This window comes from Nuphar pumila, chromosome 16, assembly GCF_984573655.1.
Source record: "Nuphar pumila chromosome 16, dmNupPumi1.hap1.1, whole genome shotgun sequence".
NCBI classification, from domain to species: domain Eukaryota; kingdom Viridiplantae; phylum Streptophyta; class Magnoliopsida; order Nymphaeales; family Nymphaeaceae; genus Nuphar; species Nuphar pumila.
Genome location: NC_143264.1, coordinates 64,833,168 through 64,853,320, shown reverse-complemented (window position 1 = coordinate 64,853,320; position 20,153 = coordinate 64,833,168). Strand labels below are relative to the sequence as shown.

At 37.6% G+C, this 20,153-nt stretch overlaps 1 protein-coding gene across 2 annotated transcripts in view; it reads left to right on the top strand.

Moving 5' to 3' along the window:
* Positions 1–19,396, top strand: part of APG9 (autophagy 9 (APG9)) — a 28,038-nt gene extending 8,642 nt beyond the window's left edge. For both annotated transcript variants that reach the window (XM_089991896.1, XM_089991895.1), the window contains exons 5-10: positions 5,768–5,947; positions 6,750–6,956; positions 17,232–17,309; positions 17,412–17,482; positions 17,601–17,711; positions 18,319–19,396. In XM_089991896.1, coding sequence (XP_089848022.1) covers positions 5,768–5,947; positions 6,750–6,956; positions 17,232–17,309; positions 17,412–17,482; positions 17,601–17,711; positions 18,319–19,159 — 1,488 coding nt within the window. In that variant the 3' untranslated portion in view covers positions 19,160–19,396. The remainder of the gene's footprint in view (positions 1–5,767; positions 5,948–6,749; positions 6,957–17,231; positions 17,310–17,411; positions 17,483–17,600; positions 17,712–18,318) is intronic.
* Positions 19,397–20,153: the final 757 nt, after the last annotated feature.

Here is a 20,153-nt window from a genome sequence, read left to right as displayed (position 1 = left end):
AGGAGGAGAAGAAGGAAGAAGAGGACGAGAGAGAGAGAGAGAGAGAGAGAGAGAGAGAGAGAGAGAGAGAGAGAGAGAGAGAGAGAGAGAGAGTACCTCTTCTTCTCCTTACAACAATCCGAGAGAGAGAGAGGGGAAAGGGCGTGCCTCCTCGTCCTCCACTTCTTCTTTTTCTTCCTGCAACAATCCGAGAGAGAGAGAGAGCAAAAAGGGGGAAGGGCTCACCTTCCCCTTTTATAAGAGAGAGAGAGAGAGAGAGAGTTTGGGTTTGGATCGTTTGTGGATCCAGACACAAACTCTTTCCTCTTATATATATATATATATAGTTGTGTCCCCGTACTCGCATTTTTTGAAATTGTTGTGTCGTACTCTCCATACCCATACACGTACTCGTACCCATGTGACATAGCGCCCCATATGTAAAGATCTGTTAATAAAGTCAATGTTGTGATCTAGTTAGAAGAAGTCATTGACTGATAATAGCTAGCAAAACCAATGTTGTATGTATCGTATCATACGGTACATATTGTTACTACGAGGAATAGCGGTACGATATGCACTCATATCGCGATACGTGTGCGTATTGTATGTATCGTACAATACATGTTCGTACAGTACAATACAGGGTCAATACACTTAAAAAGGGTAGAATCATAATTTTTCAGTTTTGGGTTTTAAAGACCTCTTGAGGGCCAACTCTTTCATTTGTGTAGAAGCCATTAGAGAGGTATCCACACACCCTAGGACTTGTGAGAGCGATTTGGGGGGCCGATCCGTATGCAATTGAGAGGGAGTTAAGGTAAAAAACATTTGTTATGAGTAAAATTACAAAGCTACCCTCTAAAAAAATATTTGCCTTGGGGGGCACCGCCCCCTCTCCCGCCAACTTACCACGAAGTTAGGTCTGCAAAAATTAGAGATTTATATCAAGGTAGAAATCAAGCTCCACACTCCTCCAATAAAGATGAAATCAAATGATCCGTCCTGGCAATGGGGCACTCAAGTAATGAATGAAAATCGATTGAAAATCGAGTGCAATTATTGCCATAATTTTTTTGTTTATGTAATATAAAAGTACGAGTCTTGTGGCATGTTCTTAATTGCAAGATATTTAATATTTTGCATTGTTGTGAGATAGTTAATGTTTAATGATGCCTTATGGAGCTCGTAGAGACATAAATGCTTCATATGTGATTTTATGGTTGCATTTTGTGCAATTCATCTTTGTTTCATATGTTATGATTTTTTAAAAAAAAATCTAGTTTTTTTTGTTTTTTCATTATTTTTTGGATTTTTTTTAATTTTTTATTAAAAAATTATGAATTTTTACGATACTTATCTTATTTTGAGCCCGACCAATACGGGTAACAATACAATACTTACAACCTTGAGCAAAACAAGTATATTGATTGTGGTTATCTTAGCAGCCACAAATTTTACACTATATCTGATTTCACACACATACATGCATATATGTGTGTGTGTGTGTGTGTGTGTGTGTGTGTGTGTGTGTGTGTTGTTGGATACTGTTTCAAGAATACAAGACTAATAAATGCAATTGGGGTTGGTTAAATTTCTAAACGAAATGACTTGCATTTGTTGATAGATATCAACCCTTCTAAAAGGGAAGCATGAAGGGAAATGGATAAACATGAAAACTAGGTCTGAAGAAGAATTATGAATGGATGAAGAGAGGTCGGCAAAAGAGAAACACCTATAAATTAACACATAATACAAGAATAAAAAGGAAATGGAGTCCGGGCTGGCCATAGGATGAAAATAGAAGGGAAGACCATAGTCACCTAAATCGTTGAAGGTAATTTCTAGGCGAGGGTTTTTCTTGGAGAGATTTTCAATAATTGTATTTTTCCTTGGAAAATATTAGAAGTTTTATAAATATAAAAAACAATAAAAAATATAAGAAAATAATAACTATTCTTGGAAAAATATAAGGATATAACTTTTGAGAAGTTTTTAAAATATAAAAAGAAACAAAAATACAAAAATAAATATAAAAATAAGATTCTTAAAAAATATCGCAAAAATATTGTGATAATATCATGATATTTTCCTGATATTATCAGCTGATATGAATTTGTTGATAATATCACAATATTTTCAAAATATTGATGATATCAGTGACACTGTGGAAGATATGGGAATGAAGCAAAAGAAGGATGGGGTAGATATGAATACAAAGTCGAATACAAGAGGATGCGTGTGCAAGAAGTTTTCACAATTCATTTTGTCCTCAGTAACACTAGATATTTTTGGGATGTAGAAACAAAAAACATCAACGACAGTAGCTATTGTGAGCAATGTTGTAAGTATCGTATTATATCGTATGATACAGTATGATATGTATCGTTATTATTTACTTTAACGATACAATACAAACTCGTATCATCATACAAGTGTTTATCGTATCCGTATCGCGTGTATCGTACGATACACTCCTGTATCGTACAATATTGTGCAATACATGTTGTATCATACCGTATCTTACGATACATGATATATCATATGACACGCTTTAGGCTCACTTTAAAAGGGCCGAAAACTTTTTTTTTACTTTGGGTTTTAAAGACCTTCCTAGGGACGATTTATCCATTTGTGTAGATGCCATTAGAGGGAAACCCACGCACCTATAGGAGCCTTAATAGCGTTTTGGGATCCGATTTTTGCTCAAGGAAAATGCCTTTGTGGTTTTCTCGCATAAAAGTGCATTTTCACCCAATTTTTACTTAAGTGAGATAAGGTAAAAAATCCTCATTCTTTGCTTCATTTGTGTATGATTGAAGTTGAAGGCGGGTAAACTCATTTTTTTCTTGATGTTTTTAGAAGATATTACTTTACTTTTAGTTTTTTAATCACATTTTTGTGCCCTTAGAACTCAAAATTTGTCCCTAAGTGTGTTATTGAACATTGTTTACATCTTTGTAGCGATTAGATTTAGTAATCCGTGATCTAGGAGGTCGATGAAGGTTGGAGGTCTTGGAGGATGCCTCTCAAAGGACCCTGCAATGAAATATAATACACCAGTTTACTTGAAGATGTGTTTGAAAGGAATAGTGAAGTGTAACTTTTTTGGTTTTGTAATGCATGGAGGATTGCATCAATTTAAATGTTATGTTGTGGGGTATAACTCCACTGTGAAATTCTGTACACATCGCATTCCTTTTGATATTTATGTTGAGCTTCTTATTAGTCTTGTAGAAGATGATAAAAGAAAGACACGAGAACATTTGTTGAAAAGAAATTGCCAGAGGTGGTCCTTGATTAAGAAGAAGAAGATGACCCATCATCATCTCAAGCCATTGAACAATGCAATAAATGAAGGAAATAATTGAGCTGAAGTTTGATACCGCAGATGACTTATATATATATATATATATATATATATATATATATATATATATATATATATATATATATAGAGACATATGTTTATGAACTCTATGTTTAGTTAAATGTATTGTGTTGTTAAATGTTTTGTGCTGAATGTATTGTTCAATGCGCGCTGTTAAATGTTTAATGACATATCTATGTTTAGTTAATCTTATTAAATAAATATATTGTGCTTTTGTATTATATGATTTTTTTTTGTGTTTTCATTTTTCTTAGATTTTTATAGAAAATTTTAGTGAAATTTATGATTTTTTACAATACGATACGTATCTTACTTTGGGCCCGACCAATACGGGTTACGATACGCTACTTACAACCTTGATTGTGATAATTCAGGATATAAATAACATAATTTAAAAGGTTAGAGAGGCCGCTGAACATTGTGATTGACCAAAGGGATCATGCAAAAAATGTTGGAAGAGAGATTCAAAGAGAAGGAAACAAAAATGAGATTTTTTTTTCTTTACAGTTTTTTGAAGAGAAGGAAACAAAAATCAGATTTTTGTTTTGCTTTACAGTTTTCTTGGAGCTGTCCGACTTATCATTACATGGGGAAGCTGATATAAGCCGGGTGTTACGAGAAGTGAGACGACAATGACATGTATTGCTAGTCTGATAGTATGCAGTCTGAGGAACAAAGTGTAAGAGGCTAATGTAGCAATTAACTTTGATGCCATGCGATAAGAACTGTGGGCAATGATGATTCTTATTTCATATGTGCACTACAATAAAGTTAGACACAAGGCTGGAATCTGTCAAAGAGTAAAACAACCATAATGACAAAGAAAAAAGTCTTAAAGGCATGTTACACTTTCTTTAAAGCTTCCAGCAGCAGGCACTGCATCTAGAAATGTCTCAACAGCCCCCAATACATATAGAGTACCAGCAACAGCATTTCCGAGGAAGAAACATAAGCAAATGCTAATACCAACCTCTGGGCCAAGAGCTCGGCTAATGAGATAATGTGGCCCACGACCCTTCATGGCACCATTAGTTGCAATGGCACTTAACGATATCCCAGTTAATATATGTGCATAATCCAAAAAAAAAAAGAAACTGAAATAAGGGACTCTCCTACACCTGCCATGTCAACAATCCTGAAATTCACACCATTATATGCCCAGAACTCATATAACAAAGGTTCACTCATCATTCTCATGATAGCAGCTATCATGAAGATCGAATATAGTAGATAACTCCCAATATGTTCTGCAATCAGGGCATAAATATACCCATTAATGTCCCAGGTTTAGCCTTAATTTTGAAGGGTTTCTAGTCAGTAATAACTATGCACAATTGGCATTCTAGCAATGGATGGACCTAAAAGCATAGGAAATCTCTAGTCTGGAGAGAAGCTATATTGAGTTCCTTCGCACCCTTTTTATATTTTCTGATTATTTATGAATTCTGCTCATTACATTTGTTATGGCTTTCATTCATTTTTTGCATATTTAATGATTCAAAAGTTCTGGTGAAGTACCTTTATCTGAATGAGTATTTCTTGTAGAGTCCTTTTAGTAATATTAATACCTTGGTTGTTCAAAATTTGTCTCCCCTTCATACCCTGCAATCTTTTCCAAATCTATGGCCCTTGGTTAATTTCCTATATTCATTTGCTTTGTTGTTTGGGCACGACTGACCAATTTGTTGATGCTTCTGACAAAGCTCTACTTTGATTCATAGAGAGTATAGCCATATGATCTTGTTATTTTTAAGAGAATAACTCCATTATTGACATCTTTTTGGATGTGCTCATATTATAGCACATAACGTCCAAGGATGCTTCATGTTTTTTCCTGAACCAGTTATTCAAGTTTATATGCCCCCTATGTACCCCCTCTTTTATCTTTTGTGTGACCCTTTTCATAGTTTAGCCAAAAAGAAGGCAAACTATTACTTAAGTAATTCCTTTTCTAGATAAAATATATGAATCGTTCTTTGTCCTGCCATTTCCTTTTTCATGTTTTTCTTTTTTAATATTTTTGTGTTTGTATTTTTTAACTCTCTGAGACTTGTTTAAGTATCAATAAAGGGTCATGTAGATCTGATCTTAGTCAAGCTAATCCATTTAGATCTAACATGACATGACTTTCATGGGCATTTGTGCCATTTTATTCCCAAACAAGTGGTTCCTTATAAAACATGTGTGTGTGTGTTTGCATGTGCATATGTGTTTGTGCATGTGCATCTGTGTGTGTATGCGTGTTTGAGTTTACCAAGTGAAAGTCTCTTCTATGAATGGAAGCTGTGTGTGTGTGTGCTGACCAAGTGAAAGTTTCCTCTTGGATGGAAGCTGAGAAATTTGCATTGATGTTGGCTGTTATTTTGATGAACAATGTCTTCATTTTGTGTTTTTCAGGTTGACCATTTGTTCAAGCAGAGGATAAATTCCAGTGTGGTACATGCAGCAGATTATCTGAAGCAGTTTCCCTCTCCTATAGTATCTTTGATTGCCAAATTTGTAGCTTATGTGGGTAGTGGCTTTACTGCTACTTTTATCATAATTGCTTTTCTGGACGAATCTCTGCTAGAAGCTCATGTATGTATGCACTCTTTGTATTTTATTTAATTCATTTGCATTATTGTTCCACTTTCTCTGTAGTATCAAGGACCTGCATAAAGCATGGGAATTTCCTAGGGAATATCCATGCAAATACAAGACTATTACAAATAAATAAGGAAGCAAACTTAAATGTTACGATAAACATTTAACTACATAATGTATGTTCAAGATATAAACATTATAGAGTTTTCAAAGACTTATTTTAGTTGTACTTGTACCTGTGTATGTAAAGACATGAGAGTATTACATATATAAAGCAAAGAAGTGCCATTGTGATGAAATTGTTTGTGTGCACGAGTCTGTACATGCAACTTCATTAATCATTACAATATAAGAAAATAACATTAAAAAATACAAAAATATATGTAAAAATTATACTGTCTTATATGGTAACTTCCAACATTAGCACCCAGAGGTACCATCTTTGGTGCAGGTATGCTGGCATTATGAAACACCTATGTTATTTTATTTTTATGGTTTTCTCGTGTATGTTTCAAAAGGAAAGTGGCATATTAATTACACCATGTTGGGTCTTAAGTACTGAATGCAATTGGTTATATGAATATGATTTCTAGGCACTATGTCAAAGGTCTTCCACCCAATGAGGATTTGATCCCCTTCCAGTTAGAAGAGTGTCTAGGCAAATATCCACCCAAGCGATGGGATATTAATTAAGGATCTCTCTGATGATTCACTACGAATTGTTTGGATTTAAATTATTTTTGTTTCTGATATTTTTTTCTTTTTGATTTTTGAATGTCATATGCTTACTTTGCAGATATTTGGTCGAAATTTGCTTTGGTATGCGGCTATATTTGGTGCTGTGACAGCAATTAGTCGGGCTGCTGTGACAAATGATCACCAGGTCCACGATCCTAAGGGGGCAATGTCTCTAGTTGTTCAACATACCCATTACATGCCAAAGAAATGGCGTGGAAAAGAGAACACTGATGGTGTCCAGATTGAATTTGAAACCCTCTTTCAGGTAATATTTGTTGGCCTTCTTCCCCCTTTTTTTCTTGGTAGAATATTCTCTTGTTGTTCCATTTTCGTTCATTTCTTCTGATGAATGAGTATTATTCTTTGCTCGTTGTTTGTTGCTATGTTTTGGAGATTGCTACTTTGTTATGGCTATAAATAAGTTTGAACAGAGTCATCCTCCTATAGGTGCTGTTGCTTTTGCTCTGAACATGTCTGTAGGTTTATGGTGGCTATTTTCATAAAGCCTATTTCTAAAGATCCAGATTATCTGCCATATTTTGCATGGACATAAATCTGTCTTTTTTTTTGGCATATCCCTGCTGATTTTTTTTTTCATTTGTGTTGGATGCAAACCTCCAATCAGGATTGCTGTATTTTAAACTAAGAACAGGAAAGTTGTTTTAATGAAGAAAAGAGAGAGAAGAGATTTACCGTGAGAGATTGCAAAGTGAACATGTCATATCCCTACTTCTCATGTTTTTTTCATTTGTGTTGGATGCAAACCTCCAATCAGGATTGCTGTATTTTAAACTAAGAACAGGAAAGTTGTTTTAATGAAGAAAAGAGAGAGAAGAGATTTCCCTTGAGAGATTGCAAAGTGAACATGTTATAGATAAATGGTTAATGCTACTATGCCTATAACCAAGCCAAACCAACAAGTCCAGGAAATTCCTCATTAGTCCAAGCAATAAAAGTACAAGGTATCAGGCCTTGCCACATATGCATTTACATTGTATGAATCAGGTAAGTCATGTCATTGAAAGATCTTTCCTCGCATGCCAAAACTTCACCACCTCGCTGATCCACCATTTGCAACCTTTTTCCATTTCTCTTCCTGCAAGAAACCCACAAAATCCTGAAATGATCATCCATCTTTTACCATTTCTTTGGGCTATCAGAGCAGCATGGTTATTTGCAATTATCTTTCACTCATGCACAAATCAATCTAATTCTACTGCTGACCTCAAGGCATGATATATGATTTGGTTGTCAAAAATATTGATTCTGATTTTTTGAAATTTCTGGTCATTCATAAAATTCTGCATATATTCTGTGCATGTCTAGTCTCATCTAATTTATCTTGCTACTTTTTTCTGGTAAGTCCCTGCATTTCTCAATGGAATGAAATTGAGAGGAAAATGATCAAGAACCCAATATTGGAAGATGAAATTCTTACATTTTATGCTTAGAATCATTTTCAAATCCGTGGTATGGAGCCAATCTATTTTTCTCCAGTCCATGTTCTTTGCAAATTGGTGCCCTCCTCAAGAACAAACAAGCTTATTCCAACTTTTTTTCTTTTTTGGGAGATGTGCCAAGATGTGGAGAAGAAGGGCACCAAGTTGGTTGGTTGGGACTTGGATAAGCTACCGACTGATAGATTTTACTAGGATCTGTCACACGTGAAAGAGAGATGAAAGAGAAAGGAGTTGCGGCTGTCACGATTTTCAATAATGAAATCGTGACCTAAAACATGTATATATATCCTTTGTTTATAGTATGGGTCGGGTCTGATATATTATCCAAACCTAGAATACAAAATAACAAATACAAGTAAAGAATACATAGTCAAATGGACTTTTTCACCCCCCCCTCAAGTTGATCTTGGTGTTGAACCATGAACAACTTGCCTTTAACTGTCCAAAAATGATCCTTGGTCAAGCATTTTGTGAATATGTCTGCAACTTGTCTTTCAGTGTTAACAAATTCGGGCTCGATCTCCTTTTCTTCAACCTTTTGTCTCACAAAATGTTGGTTTATCTCAATGTGCTTGGCACGAATGTGATGAACCAGATTGAATGACATGTTGAGAGCACTTTGATTGTCGCATAACAAGACAGACCGAGATATCACTTCTCCCACTTCAGTTAGTAAATGTCTGACCCATGTGACTTCAGCAGTAGCGGCAACCATAGATTTGTACTCGGCCTCATTTCTTGATCTAGCAATGGCCTTTTGTTTTCTACTGCTCTAGGATACTAAATTTCTTCCAATGAAGATGCAATATCCTGATGTAGACCTTCGTTTATCTGGATCCCTTGCCCGGTCTGCATCATAATATACAGTAATCTCGCACATGTCCTTGCCAAATGGTTTTGGAGAATATATCAATCCATCCTCAATTGTTCCTTTCAGATATCTGAGTATCCTTTTAACAGCCTCCATATGCCCAGTACGCGGTTCATGCATGAACTGAGACACCTGATTGACTGAATAAACAATATCAAGTCGAGTGAATGTGAGATACTGTAACATCCCTAAGACTGGGGTACCTGGTGGGATCCTCACACAAGTCTCCATCATATTAGCGTTCAATTTTTGGTGAAGAATACTTGTAGTCCCTAGAGGTTTACAATCCTTCATTACCTGCTTTGGTTAGAACGCCCATTGTATACTTGTGTTGGGTGAGAGTCAACCCACCAGCTCGGTTATCAACTTCAACTCCAAAAAAATAACGCAGACCACAAGGTCTTTCATTTTGAATCTCTAACTCAGTAGTTTCTTTACTTCTTTGATATGATCCTCAGAGTTTCCTGTGATGACAATGTCATCAACATAAATTAGCAATAAGGTGATCACATTTTGCCCTCTAAAGATGAATAATGAGTGATCTAGTAGGGAGTGAGCAAAGCCATACTTCTGAATCTCAAGAGAGAAGCTATCAAACCAAGAGCGAGATGCTTGCTTTAGGCCATAGATAGCCTTTTTTAGTCTGCATACATTAGTCTTACAATCTTCCTTATAGTATCTAGCTATGTCACATGGGTGCGGGTGCGGGTGCGGGTGCGACACGGGTGCGGCACAATTTTAAAAATTTTGGACACGGGGACTCGGCTATATATATAAATATTTTTTTTAAAAATATATATATATATATATAATATATCCTGTGTGTGCATATATCTATATAAATTTTGGACACTCGGCTCGTGACTCTTCCGAGTTGTCTCAGATCCTCAATTAACTGAGTTAAAATAGTAGTATAACTGGGTTAGAACCAAACTTGGCTGAGTTTATCATTGACTCGGCTGAGTCTTAGCTACCATGGGAATAAAACATCATCAAGGTATTAATTAAAAGCATTAACTAAAAGCATGTTCTGGCAAATGCATTAAACATCTTTTGCTAAAATTATAACATTAATTCAAAGCATTAAAAGCTTTTAATTTTTCAAAGCTAGATTTGAAAAAGAGAGAGAATTAAATGTTCTCGGTGGATGAAAAATGTTGGTACTCGTGGATGAGAATTTATTAGCCTTTATAAGAGATAGAACTCGGTGGATGAAAAGTGTTGGTACTCGTGGATGAGAATTTATTAGCTTTTAAGATTGAGAGAGAGAATTAGATGATAATATTTAAGAATAATTTTTTTATGGGGCTTATGAGAGAGAGAATTAAATGATAATTAGCTTTTTTCATGCTATATATATATATATATATTTTAAAAACTATATAAAATGATCATTTTTTTTTGTTTTTTGCTATAAAAATGGACAATTTTGGACTCGGTCAAAGTTGACCGAGTCCAAAAAGTGGACGGACTCGGCCTCGACTCGTTGACCGAGTCCGACTCGGCGTTGATCGAGTCCAGGCCGAGTCCGAAGCCGCACCCGTGTCCGCACCCGTGTCGGGGCGTGTCGACTCGGGTGCGGCGCCTCTCTAGCCGAGTCCGTGTGACATAGGTATCTAGGTGGTTGTTCCATGTAAACTTCCTCCTTCAAATCTCCATGCAAAAATGCATTCTTAACATCAAGCTGACTCAATGCTCATCTATGTTCAACGGCTAAGGAAAGAATGATTCGAATCATTCTCATTTTCACCACTGGACTAAAGGTCTCATCATAGTCTTGTCCTGCTTCTTGTGTGAAACCCTTTGCCACGAGTCTCGCCTTGTATCATTCAATGGTTTCATCTGGTTTATACTTTATTTTGTGGACCCATTTGCATCCTACCACATTTCTGTCAGGCGGTCTGGGAACAATTTTTCAGGTTCTACATTCATGTAAGACTTGCATCTCATCATTCATGGCTTCTACCCATTTCTTAGAAATGGCTGCCTAGTAGTACATAATAGGTTCATCCTTCTTGTTGAGAGCAGTAAAAAAGAGTTGAAAATCCATGGAGAAATTGTTGTAGCCGACCCACCTATCAATAGGATGCTGCATGCAAGTGGATCTCCTGACGTCAAGGGTGTGTGAGGAGGTAGGTGCAGCCTCTTGAGCCCGATTTAGGAGTTCTGAAGCATCCGTTCTCTGTCTAGTGTAGGAAATGCCCTATACCTTCTCGATTCCAATGGTGGTGCTGCTTCACAGTTCTGTGATTCCGATGTACCAACGATCTTGGGACTCTCTTCTTCGTGTTGCACACAGTCTGAGTGACATTCTTCATTCGAACTATCAAAGAGCTGTGAATTCAGCCAAGGGTAATAAACTTCAACCGAGGAAGAGGACATGTCACCTGTGCCAATTTTATGATCGAAGTTCAGCTTGTCAAAAACAATATTTCTCGAGATTTTGATGCGTCTGCTAATGGGATCATAACATCTGTATCTTTTGTAGTCATCCGCATATCCCGCAAATCTATACTTCTGAGCCTTATCTTGAAACTTGTTTATCAAGGACTGATCAATATGCACATAACAAACACATCAAAAACACGTAAGTCATGATAATCAGGATGAATTGCAAAAAGGCAATAATAAGGAGATTTGTTTTCTAAGACAACCATGGGCAGTCTATTTATCACATGTATAGCAGAATGAAAGGCTTTTGTCCACAGATTAATGGGAAGATGACTGTCATAAAGCATGCTCATCGTACTTTCAACAATATGCCTATGTTTGCGCTCAACAATCCCATTCTGTTGTGGCGTGTGTGGGCAAGACACTCTTCTTCCTATCCCATTATTTTGAAGAAAGGAAATGAAGTCACTGGATGTGAACTCCCCTCCTCCATCACATTGGAAAAATTGAATAGACTCGGAGAATTGATTTTTTACTAAGGACAGGAAGTTCAGAAACAAAAGGAAGGCTTCAGACTTATTTTTCATGAAGTATATCCAGGTGTATCAAGAGTAACTGTCAACAAAAATTAGATAGTACTTGCTTCTAGATCCAAAGATGACTAGAGCAGGCCCCCATACATCATAACATATTATCTCAAAAGACTTTGAAGCTCTCTTATTAATGGAACAAAAAGATAATACATGACTCTTGCATAAAAGACAACTGAAACACTTTTGACTTCTCTCTTCCACATTGAGACTTTCTTTTGGAATGAGATTATTAGAAACAAGTTTTTCAATAAAATGACTCCTACAATGCCCTAAACGACTGTGCCATAGAGAAGGCTTATTATATTCAGAAATACTAAGAACATTTTCAGAAAGACATAACTCTAATGGAGACTTCAAATCTGGGTGAGCAGGACAGGCAAAATGACATGGATCTTCTTGAAAAACATACATATTGCCTTGTCTCTTTCCTTCAACGAATGTTTCCCTCGTGCGAAGGTCTTTGACCTGCACAGAGAAGGGAGTAAATTCGATTGAAGCATGATTATCATCAACAAGTTTAGAAACAGAGACAATATTTTTCTTGATATTGGGAGCATGAAGGACATTGGAGAGTTCAAAAGTAGAATGTGACATGGGGATGATAGACTTTCTAATGTGAGTAACAGGGTGGTAAGATCCATCTCCAGTGACAATCTTACTTTTTTCAAAATAGGGAATAGGTTTGAAAAGTTTACCTGCATCATCTGTCATATGAGTTGCTGCCCCAGAGTCAACAAACCAAGTTCCTTGTTCATTTTGCTTTAGATTCAATCCCGACAAGGTAGATAGTAACAATTCTTTAATCTCTCCACTGTCTTTGGTGCTGCTGGACTTCCTTTTGGATGTTGCTTGATGAGACTTCTCTTTATTTTCAGGATTATGCCAACAGTTCGCCTTAATATGCCCCATTTTGTTGCAAAAGAAGCATGTGGGAATGAGTCTTGATCCCTGAGTAACGGTGAGAGTGAGAAGTAATCCACGTCCCCCGTGTCCATTTTGCCCTTGTCCTCCTCGACCATAAGTCATTCCTGTGGCAAAGACCTCTTGGGTATTCGTATGAGTGTGATTATCCTCAGAAAAGCCTTTCAGAGTCATTTCATACTGGATTAATTTAGCCCGAAGCTCATCAAAGGTGGGAAGAGCGGGCAAACACAATAATGAGTTTACAATCATGTTATATTCTGATCCCAATCCACTCAAGGTTTGCTGCACCATATCACTGTCGCTCACTGTACATCCTATAACCGCAAGTTGATCTCTGATAATCTTCATCTTGTTTAGATACTCTATGATAGTCATGGAGTCTTTTCTCTGTAGCTGAAATTCTCTCTTGAGAAAAACCATTCTTGCCTGAGAAACTTGTGAATAGGTCTGAACCAGTCTCTCCCAAAGTTGCATGGTTGTGCAATTGTCAGGAATTGTAATAAGTATTTCTTGAGAGAGTGTAAAGGTAATGTACGCGACCATTGACTGATTTTTCTTTTCCCAGTTGAGATATTCTGCATTTTTAACATACACAATTGAGATTGCCCCTTTATTATCCTTCTCTTCTCGCGCAACAAATTCCAGTGGAGTTGAAGCGGTTCAATCCAGATGACCTAAAAGACCTTGACTCCTTATAAAAAGAATGATCTGTCTTTTCCAAATCAAGAAGTTTGAGGTGGTCAATCTAACAAGCTGATTGAGAAAACTCGAAGAGAGACCAGATTGGGAAGAGTTGGAGAAGTCCATAGCTTAAAGTTAACTAGGTGTTCACGAGATGCACAATCCACTGCTTGAGAAACTTGCTAGTCGTCCCTTTTTGCCTTTTTTTTTGTTGTGATAAATGCAGGAAAAAGGGAGCAGAATAGCTCATGCTGAACAGACTTTAATAAATCATAGATGAGAACTATGCGAACAAAAGGGTTTCGTGAATATGGAATTTGACAACAGGTGTATTTCATGCACAACGATTTGCAAACATAACGATTTACCGGCACAACGATTTATAGGCACAGTGATTTGTGGACACAACGATTTGTAGGCATAACGATTTATAGGCACAACGATTTGTAGACACATTGATTTATAGGCACAACGATTTGTAGCCACAATGATTTGTATGCACAATGATTTTTAGGCTCAACAATTTGTTGGCACAACGATTTGCGTGATTCAGCAATCAAGAAATATGGTATTCCAGATCTGATACTGATGGATGATCAGATCCGATTGTTTCAGACAAGGTTTGGCAGAAATAGGAATTGCGAGACCAAGAATATTCACGATCAGATCTGAGTATTTCAGATCTGACAGAATGAGGAAGTGCGAGACGGAGAATATGCACGATCAAGAAAAATTGGGATTTGATGCGAGGATTGAATATTTCAGATCTGACGTATGTACACGATCAGATCTGAATATTCAATACAAACCGTGAGACGAGAATAGAAGGAAGAACCAAAGTCTTTCCGGTTTAACGCAGATTCACGTCAAATCTGAATATTCAGGCACGATGAATAGTAGAGGAGTAAATGAAAGAAGGAAGAAGAAGATGGAAGAAAAGTGTGGAAGAAGAAAACCTCTTGATTGGATGCAGGTCGATCTCTTAGGTCAGACCTTCTGGAAGCAACTTCGAAGCCCTAGATGGATCTCTGCTCTCTGATACCATGTTAGATTTCACTAGGATCTGTCACACGTGAAAGAGAGATGAACGAAAAAGGAGTTGCGGCTGAAATTGTGACCTAAAACATGTATATATATCCTTTGTTTATAGTATGGGTTGGGTCTGATATATTATCCAGACCCGGAATACAAAATAACAAATACAAGTAAAGAATACATAGTCAAATAGACTTTTTCACCGACCACCAAAGGTGTACCTGTCATTTACTGCATGGAACTTATGAATTGCGCCATGGACTATGCTTGTGAAATTGTGATAGCTCTAAACCAAAAGTGAGGGTTAGTGGTGGGTTAAAGTCATCAAATCTTTTATGTTCTTGCCAATGGAGTAGGAAAGAATATATCAGTGGTAGGGGTGGCAATCGGGTCGGGTTGGCGGGTTGGCGTGTCAGCATACCTCAACCCGAACCCGACCCGTTTATTAAACGGGTCGGCTGTGGCAAACACGAACCCGACCCGTTTAATAAACGGGTAGCCCGACACGACCCGCCAATCCATTTAATAAATGGGTTGGGTCGGGTAAACGGGTTTTCAGGTTCGCGGGTCGAGTTGGCGGGTTGACGGATCGGGTTGGCAGGTAGGCAGGTTGGCGGGTCGGGTTGACGGGTCGGGTTGGCGGGTTGACCCACCCGCCTAACCCGTTTATTAAACGGGTCAGCCGGGTTGGCGGGTTGGCATACCCCCAACCCGAACCCGACCTGTTTAATAAATGGGTTACGCGGGTCGACCCGTTTATTAAACGGGTTGGCTTAAGCTCAACCCGAACCCGCCTAAGAGGCGGGTTGGCGGGTCGTGTCAGAAATTGCCACCCCTAATCAGTGGATGGGAAGGATCTTGCATGTGTAATGAACTGGTCATGCTATCGAACCATTTTTAGGTGGCATTTGCCTCCACCTATTGAGTGGCTTGAGAATCTTGTATTGAAGGGTTTCTAGGCTTTTCGACTGCTTTATCACTATGACTTTTAGCAACTTAGCATTGTGTGAAAAATGTGGATTGTGTGATCAAGTATTAGTGCTTAAGAAGGACCAAACGGTGGAATATTTTCAGAAGTCTTAAAAGAAGGAGTTTGGGGATAGTGAAAGGATCATAAGGGCATTGGTGGTAATAGTGCTCCAGCTCTATGTGGAAGATGGTATTGTTTGAGTGGGGGGAAGGGACAATCATTAATAGTTAAATGTTGCTATGAATCCTTAATTGAACCAACCACCTAACCAGTCCCCAAGAAAACGATTTGGAGATGTTCTTCCCCTAGCTGTAGGGATGAATATCAAGTCATTCCAGGTCAGGCCGTGGAACCCATAGAACCAAAGGGTTTCAGGGAAGGCCCAAGAATGGGATGTACGTAATCAGGTTGGGCTCAAGTAGGATTAGATTTGGCTGGGCCTCATTGAGAGATTTTACCTAGTCTTAATTCAAGCCCGGATTAGTATCCAGACTGGGCCATGTCTGTCTAATTGGGTTTTTGCAAACTCATCTCATGTCACCATTGGAATACACAGCTTGACATCCATCCATACCTAGCTAAGCTCATTTCCACGGCTTATTCCCTAGCATAAACTGCCACTATCAACAACCTTCAAGATGGGGGTATACCTGGTTGATCCTGTATGGTTTGCTTAGCGAATGAGGAATAAGTCACATTTTTCCAGTTGCCTATTATCTTGCATGCTCTTTGATCTAGCTTGTTCCTGGGACACAATTATTTTGTCTTCAATAACCCCTTGGTCCTTGTCAAGAGCTCATTATAGGCTGCAATGCAAGAGCTAAAGGGGGAAAATGGTAGACTATTTAGTGTCAAAGGCTTCTCACTATTTAATGGGCTGTTTGGAAGGAGTGAAACAACAGCGTATTCAAGGATGAGAAGGCTCACTACCTTGCTTTCATGAGTCCAAATGGAAATATATATGGCATAACTTAATTTAGTTGGGTTCTGAATCTCTTAAATTGGCTTGTCCACATTTGAATGGGGTTCTTTCTGCACTAAATGCTTATTGTATTCTTCTGTCGAGTTTCTATAACTTTTGTAGTTGGGGTGGCACATTGCCATGTCTTTTTTTTCCTTAACAAAGCTTTTCCCCCTTTTAACTTTGAAAAGAGGAAAAAAAACTCATAATCTGGATCTTCACAAGCATAAAGGAGTTGTATCACTTTGAATCCATCTCAGTGAGTGCCAAGCACCATATGATGAAAAGGCTTAATCCTCTTGGCCCAACACTTGCAGCTTTGAGGATATTTTCTTCCATATCATTTGGTTATTTTATTACTGTCAACTCTAATAATAATAGGAAACCTTTTGGAGCTTTTGCCTCTATAAGGTCCATCATAATTCTTATAGAATTTATTTTTTAAAATAATTATACTTTGCAGGAATGAATAGTACCACTCTGAAGCTCATTGGCACTCTATACTGCTCTTGTGGAAGTCCAATTTAATTCTCATGGAATAATCTGTATATGTAGTTTGTATATGCATGCACATGCACAAGTACTTCGATAATAATTACACATGCATGCACACAATACTTGCTGCTTATGACATGTTTCTCCTCGATAGTGCAGTACACTCTGATGATGCTATTGGAGGAGATGATCTCAATTTTTCTGACTCCATGGTTGCTTTTCTTCTTTGTTCCCAAGGTTAGTGTCGTAACCATGTGCCTTAATACATTCTGGTTGCATAGGTTCTTCAAAGTTGAACTCTGCCATTGCAATGACTGATTATTGTCTTATACTTTTCAGCGTGTGGATGATATTCTGCAGTTTATTTCAGATTTCACTGTTCATGTTGATGGTGTTGGCCATGTCTGTAGGTTGGTTCTCCTTAGCCTTTTACTATATCAACTTGCTGGCATGGCTTATAAAGCCTACCAATTAAGTTCTACTGTCAAGACAAGAGGATATCTCACTCTTTCTTATATTCCTTTGTAGCTTTAGCGTCTTTGATTTTGAAAGCCATGGAAATATCAAGTATGGATCACCATTTAATGTATCACGAGAGAAAAGGAGCTTTCAAGGGAAAATGGAGAAATCTTTCTTAAGGTATGCCCATGAATCTTCTTCTAAGGCTTCATTTTTTTTATTCATTGGCAGGCTATTAGTAATTGTGGAATCTTTAGTGATTGTACATTCTTGTGGCATCTAGTTTGTCTCTGAATCTTTGATTATGTTCCAGAAATGATATGACACTGAATAGGGCAATTAAAGTTGGATGGAAAAATATCATATTTTCAGAAAATCCAGCAGGAAATAGGAATTTCCATTAGTTGTCCAAACTATTCTAGATGGTGAAGATGCCAGTTTGTTTCCCATTGTTCCGATAAATCCTTGTCTATTTTAAGTTTGTCGGGACCGTCTATTATGGGAGATAATTTTTGAAATTGTTCAATGTTAAATTTTGATTTTTAGGATATGACCTCTATGCCTTGGTCATTCATGGTCATCTTTCATGATGCATCGTGAATTTTAGAATTTTAAAATGCTGATAGTACGTTCTCTACCTTTTTTGGCAAATACAACCTAAGCATTCAGGCATGACGAGAATTTCTATTGTTTCTCTTTTGACTATTAATTGGTTTTGGGAATTTCTCTTTAATTTTCTTTTCTACTCATCTACAACTTAGTTTGTCTACTCATTGTGCATCAACAGCTTCAAGGCGTGTTATCCTAGTTGGGAACCAAATCCTGTGGGCAAGCGATTTCTATCAACTCTTCAAGACTTTCGACTACAGTTTCGAAACCAGGAAATTTACCCAAATTATTCACCGGCTCGAGCATGGCAACAAAACCAAAATTTGGTGGGTCAAGGTGATGCATACAGTTTTCACTTTAGAGATGGGCTGCATAGGTGGCGCTTACCAAGACCAAGCTCTCCTTTTCCATGGGCGCAGCAGCATTCACCCTGGTTGGTCAATATTGATCATCCCAGTCATCCTTACCTACTTGATTGTTATTACATGGAGAGAGGTCTGCATGCTGTAGATATAGAAGCTGGACTAGCCACACCTTCAGATTTACATCAGGAGCATAAAGGTGATTATTGGAATGAAGTCAACGATGAACTAAGGCCACAAGAAGGATGGGCAACCTTTGCAGATAACCAGCGGCGAAGTCACTTGCAAGCATCTACTTCAAGCACAGTCCTCCGGGACAGCTTGATTCAACATCGGGACATTGGTCAGCTTGGATGTACTACCGAAAACCATTGGTGGGCTCGGTCAGGTCCTATAGTGAACGGTGTCCAGAACAGCTTTTTAGAGCCCCCATCATTTGGTGACCACAATTTCGATCATCCTCGCCACAGCTTCTCTGACAGGAGCATGGAAGAGAATGATGGAAGTTTAAATCTGCGAAATTCCCGTAATTTGTTTTCAACTTGGGCTGATGATGACCATGACAGGGATGGGGCATTCAGTCTTCCGTTTGGTGATATTTATACTAGAACATCTCAGACAATACTTGAACATACTGGCAGCGAAGAATTGTGTTAACATCTGCAACCATCCTGTTGGTTTATACCTATTTTTAAGGTTCTTGTCTTGGTTCCTCAAATCATTTTCATTGGCATGAAGCTCTGTGCTGATTGTGCTGTGCTCTTTAAACAATGGGGGAGGGTTCCTTATTCTTTTGTACATAAATTCTATACAAACAATGAATGTCTCACGTAAATTATATTCCTGATGGGCATTCGTCAAGGTGCTAAAAGAAATATGAATATTCAAACTGCATATTCATGCACTATGAGCTTTATTATGAAAAAAAATGGTTGACAGACATCACAAGGGGATTCAGCACAAGTTCGTGTCTGGATGCCCTGTGTTCTAATTGCCAACCTTATTTGAAAGATGAAGGGCTTTTAGCGTTGAAAAGTTTAACATCCTAGCCTCATTCATTCATTTTCAAGGATTCAACCTTAAAAAAATGATTTCTTATAAAATGGTGCAATTTCAGAAATGCTTCACAATTTTCTGAAATACTGTCCATATTAAAAAAATTTGATTCTTGACTTTTGTAGGATACCCTTCTCACATAGCAACAAGACACATACGTTGTTTGAAGGTTGCAACATCTCAATAAAAATGAGATTCACATGAATATTTCACATTCTTGATGAAATTCACATAAATTATTTGTGAGTACGGCTAATTTGAATCCCAACTGAGGAGATTGGCAACAAGGTTGTTAAATGCGATGTTATGAAGCGAGGCGTTGAATCGTAAGCTTCATGATCAAAATAAAAATTCTATATGAACAAATTACGCTTATAGACATTATGTGAATCTCCTTTAACTAAAAACTTGCTTAAAGTTAGAACATACATTTGCAAATGTATGTTCAATATTCATACATGTGTGTTGTGAATGTTCATAATTTCACATATTTTTTTATTTGGGCTCGATAGGTTTGCGTCACATATTTACGGATGTCACGACCTTTGCGCAGTTACCATGCAAACCTCCTTTAACTAAAACTCACACAAAGTCT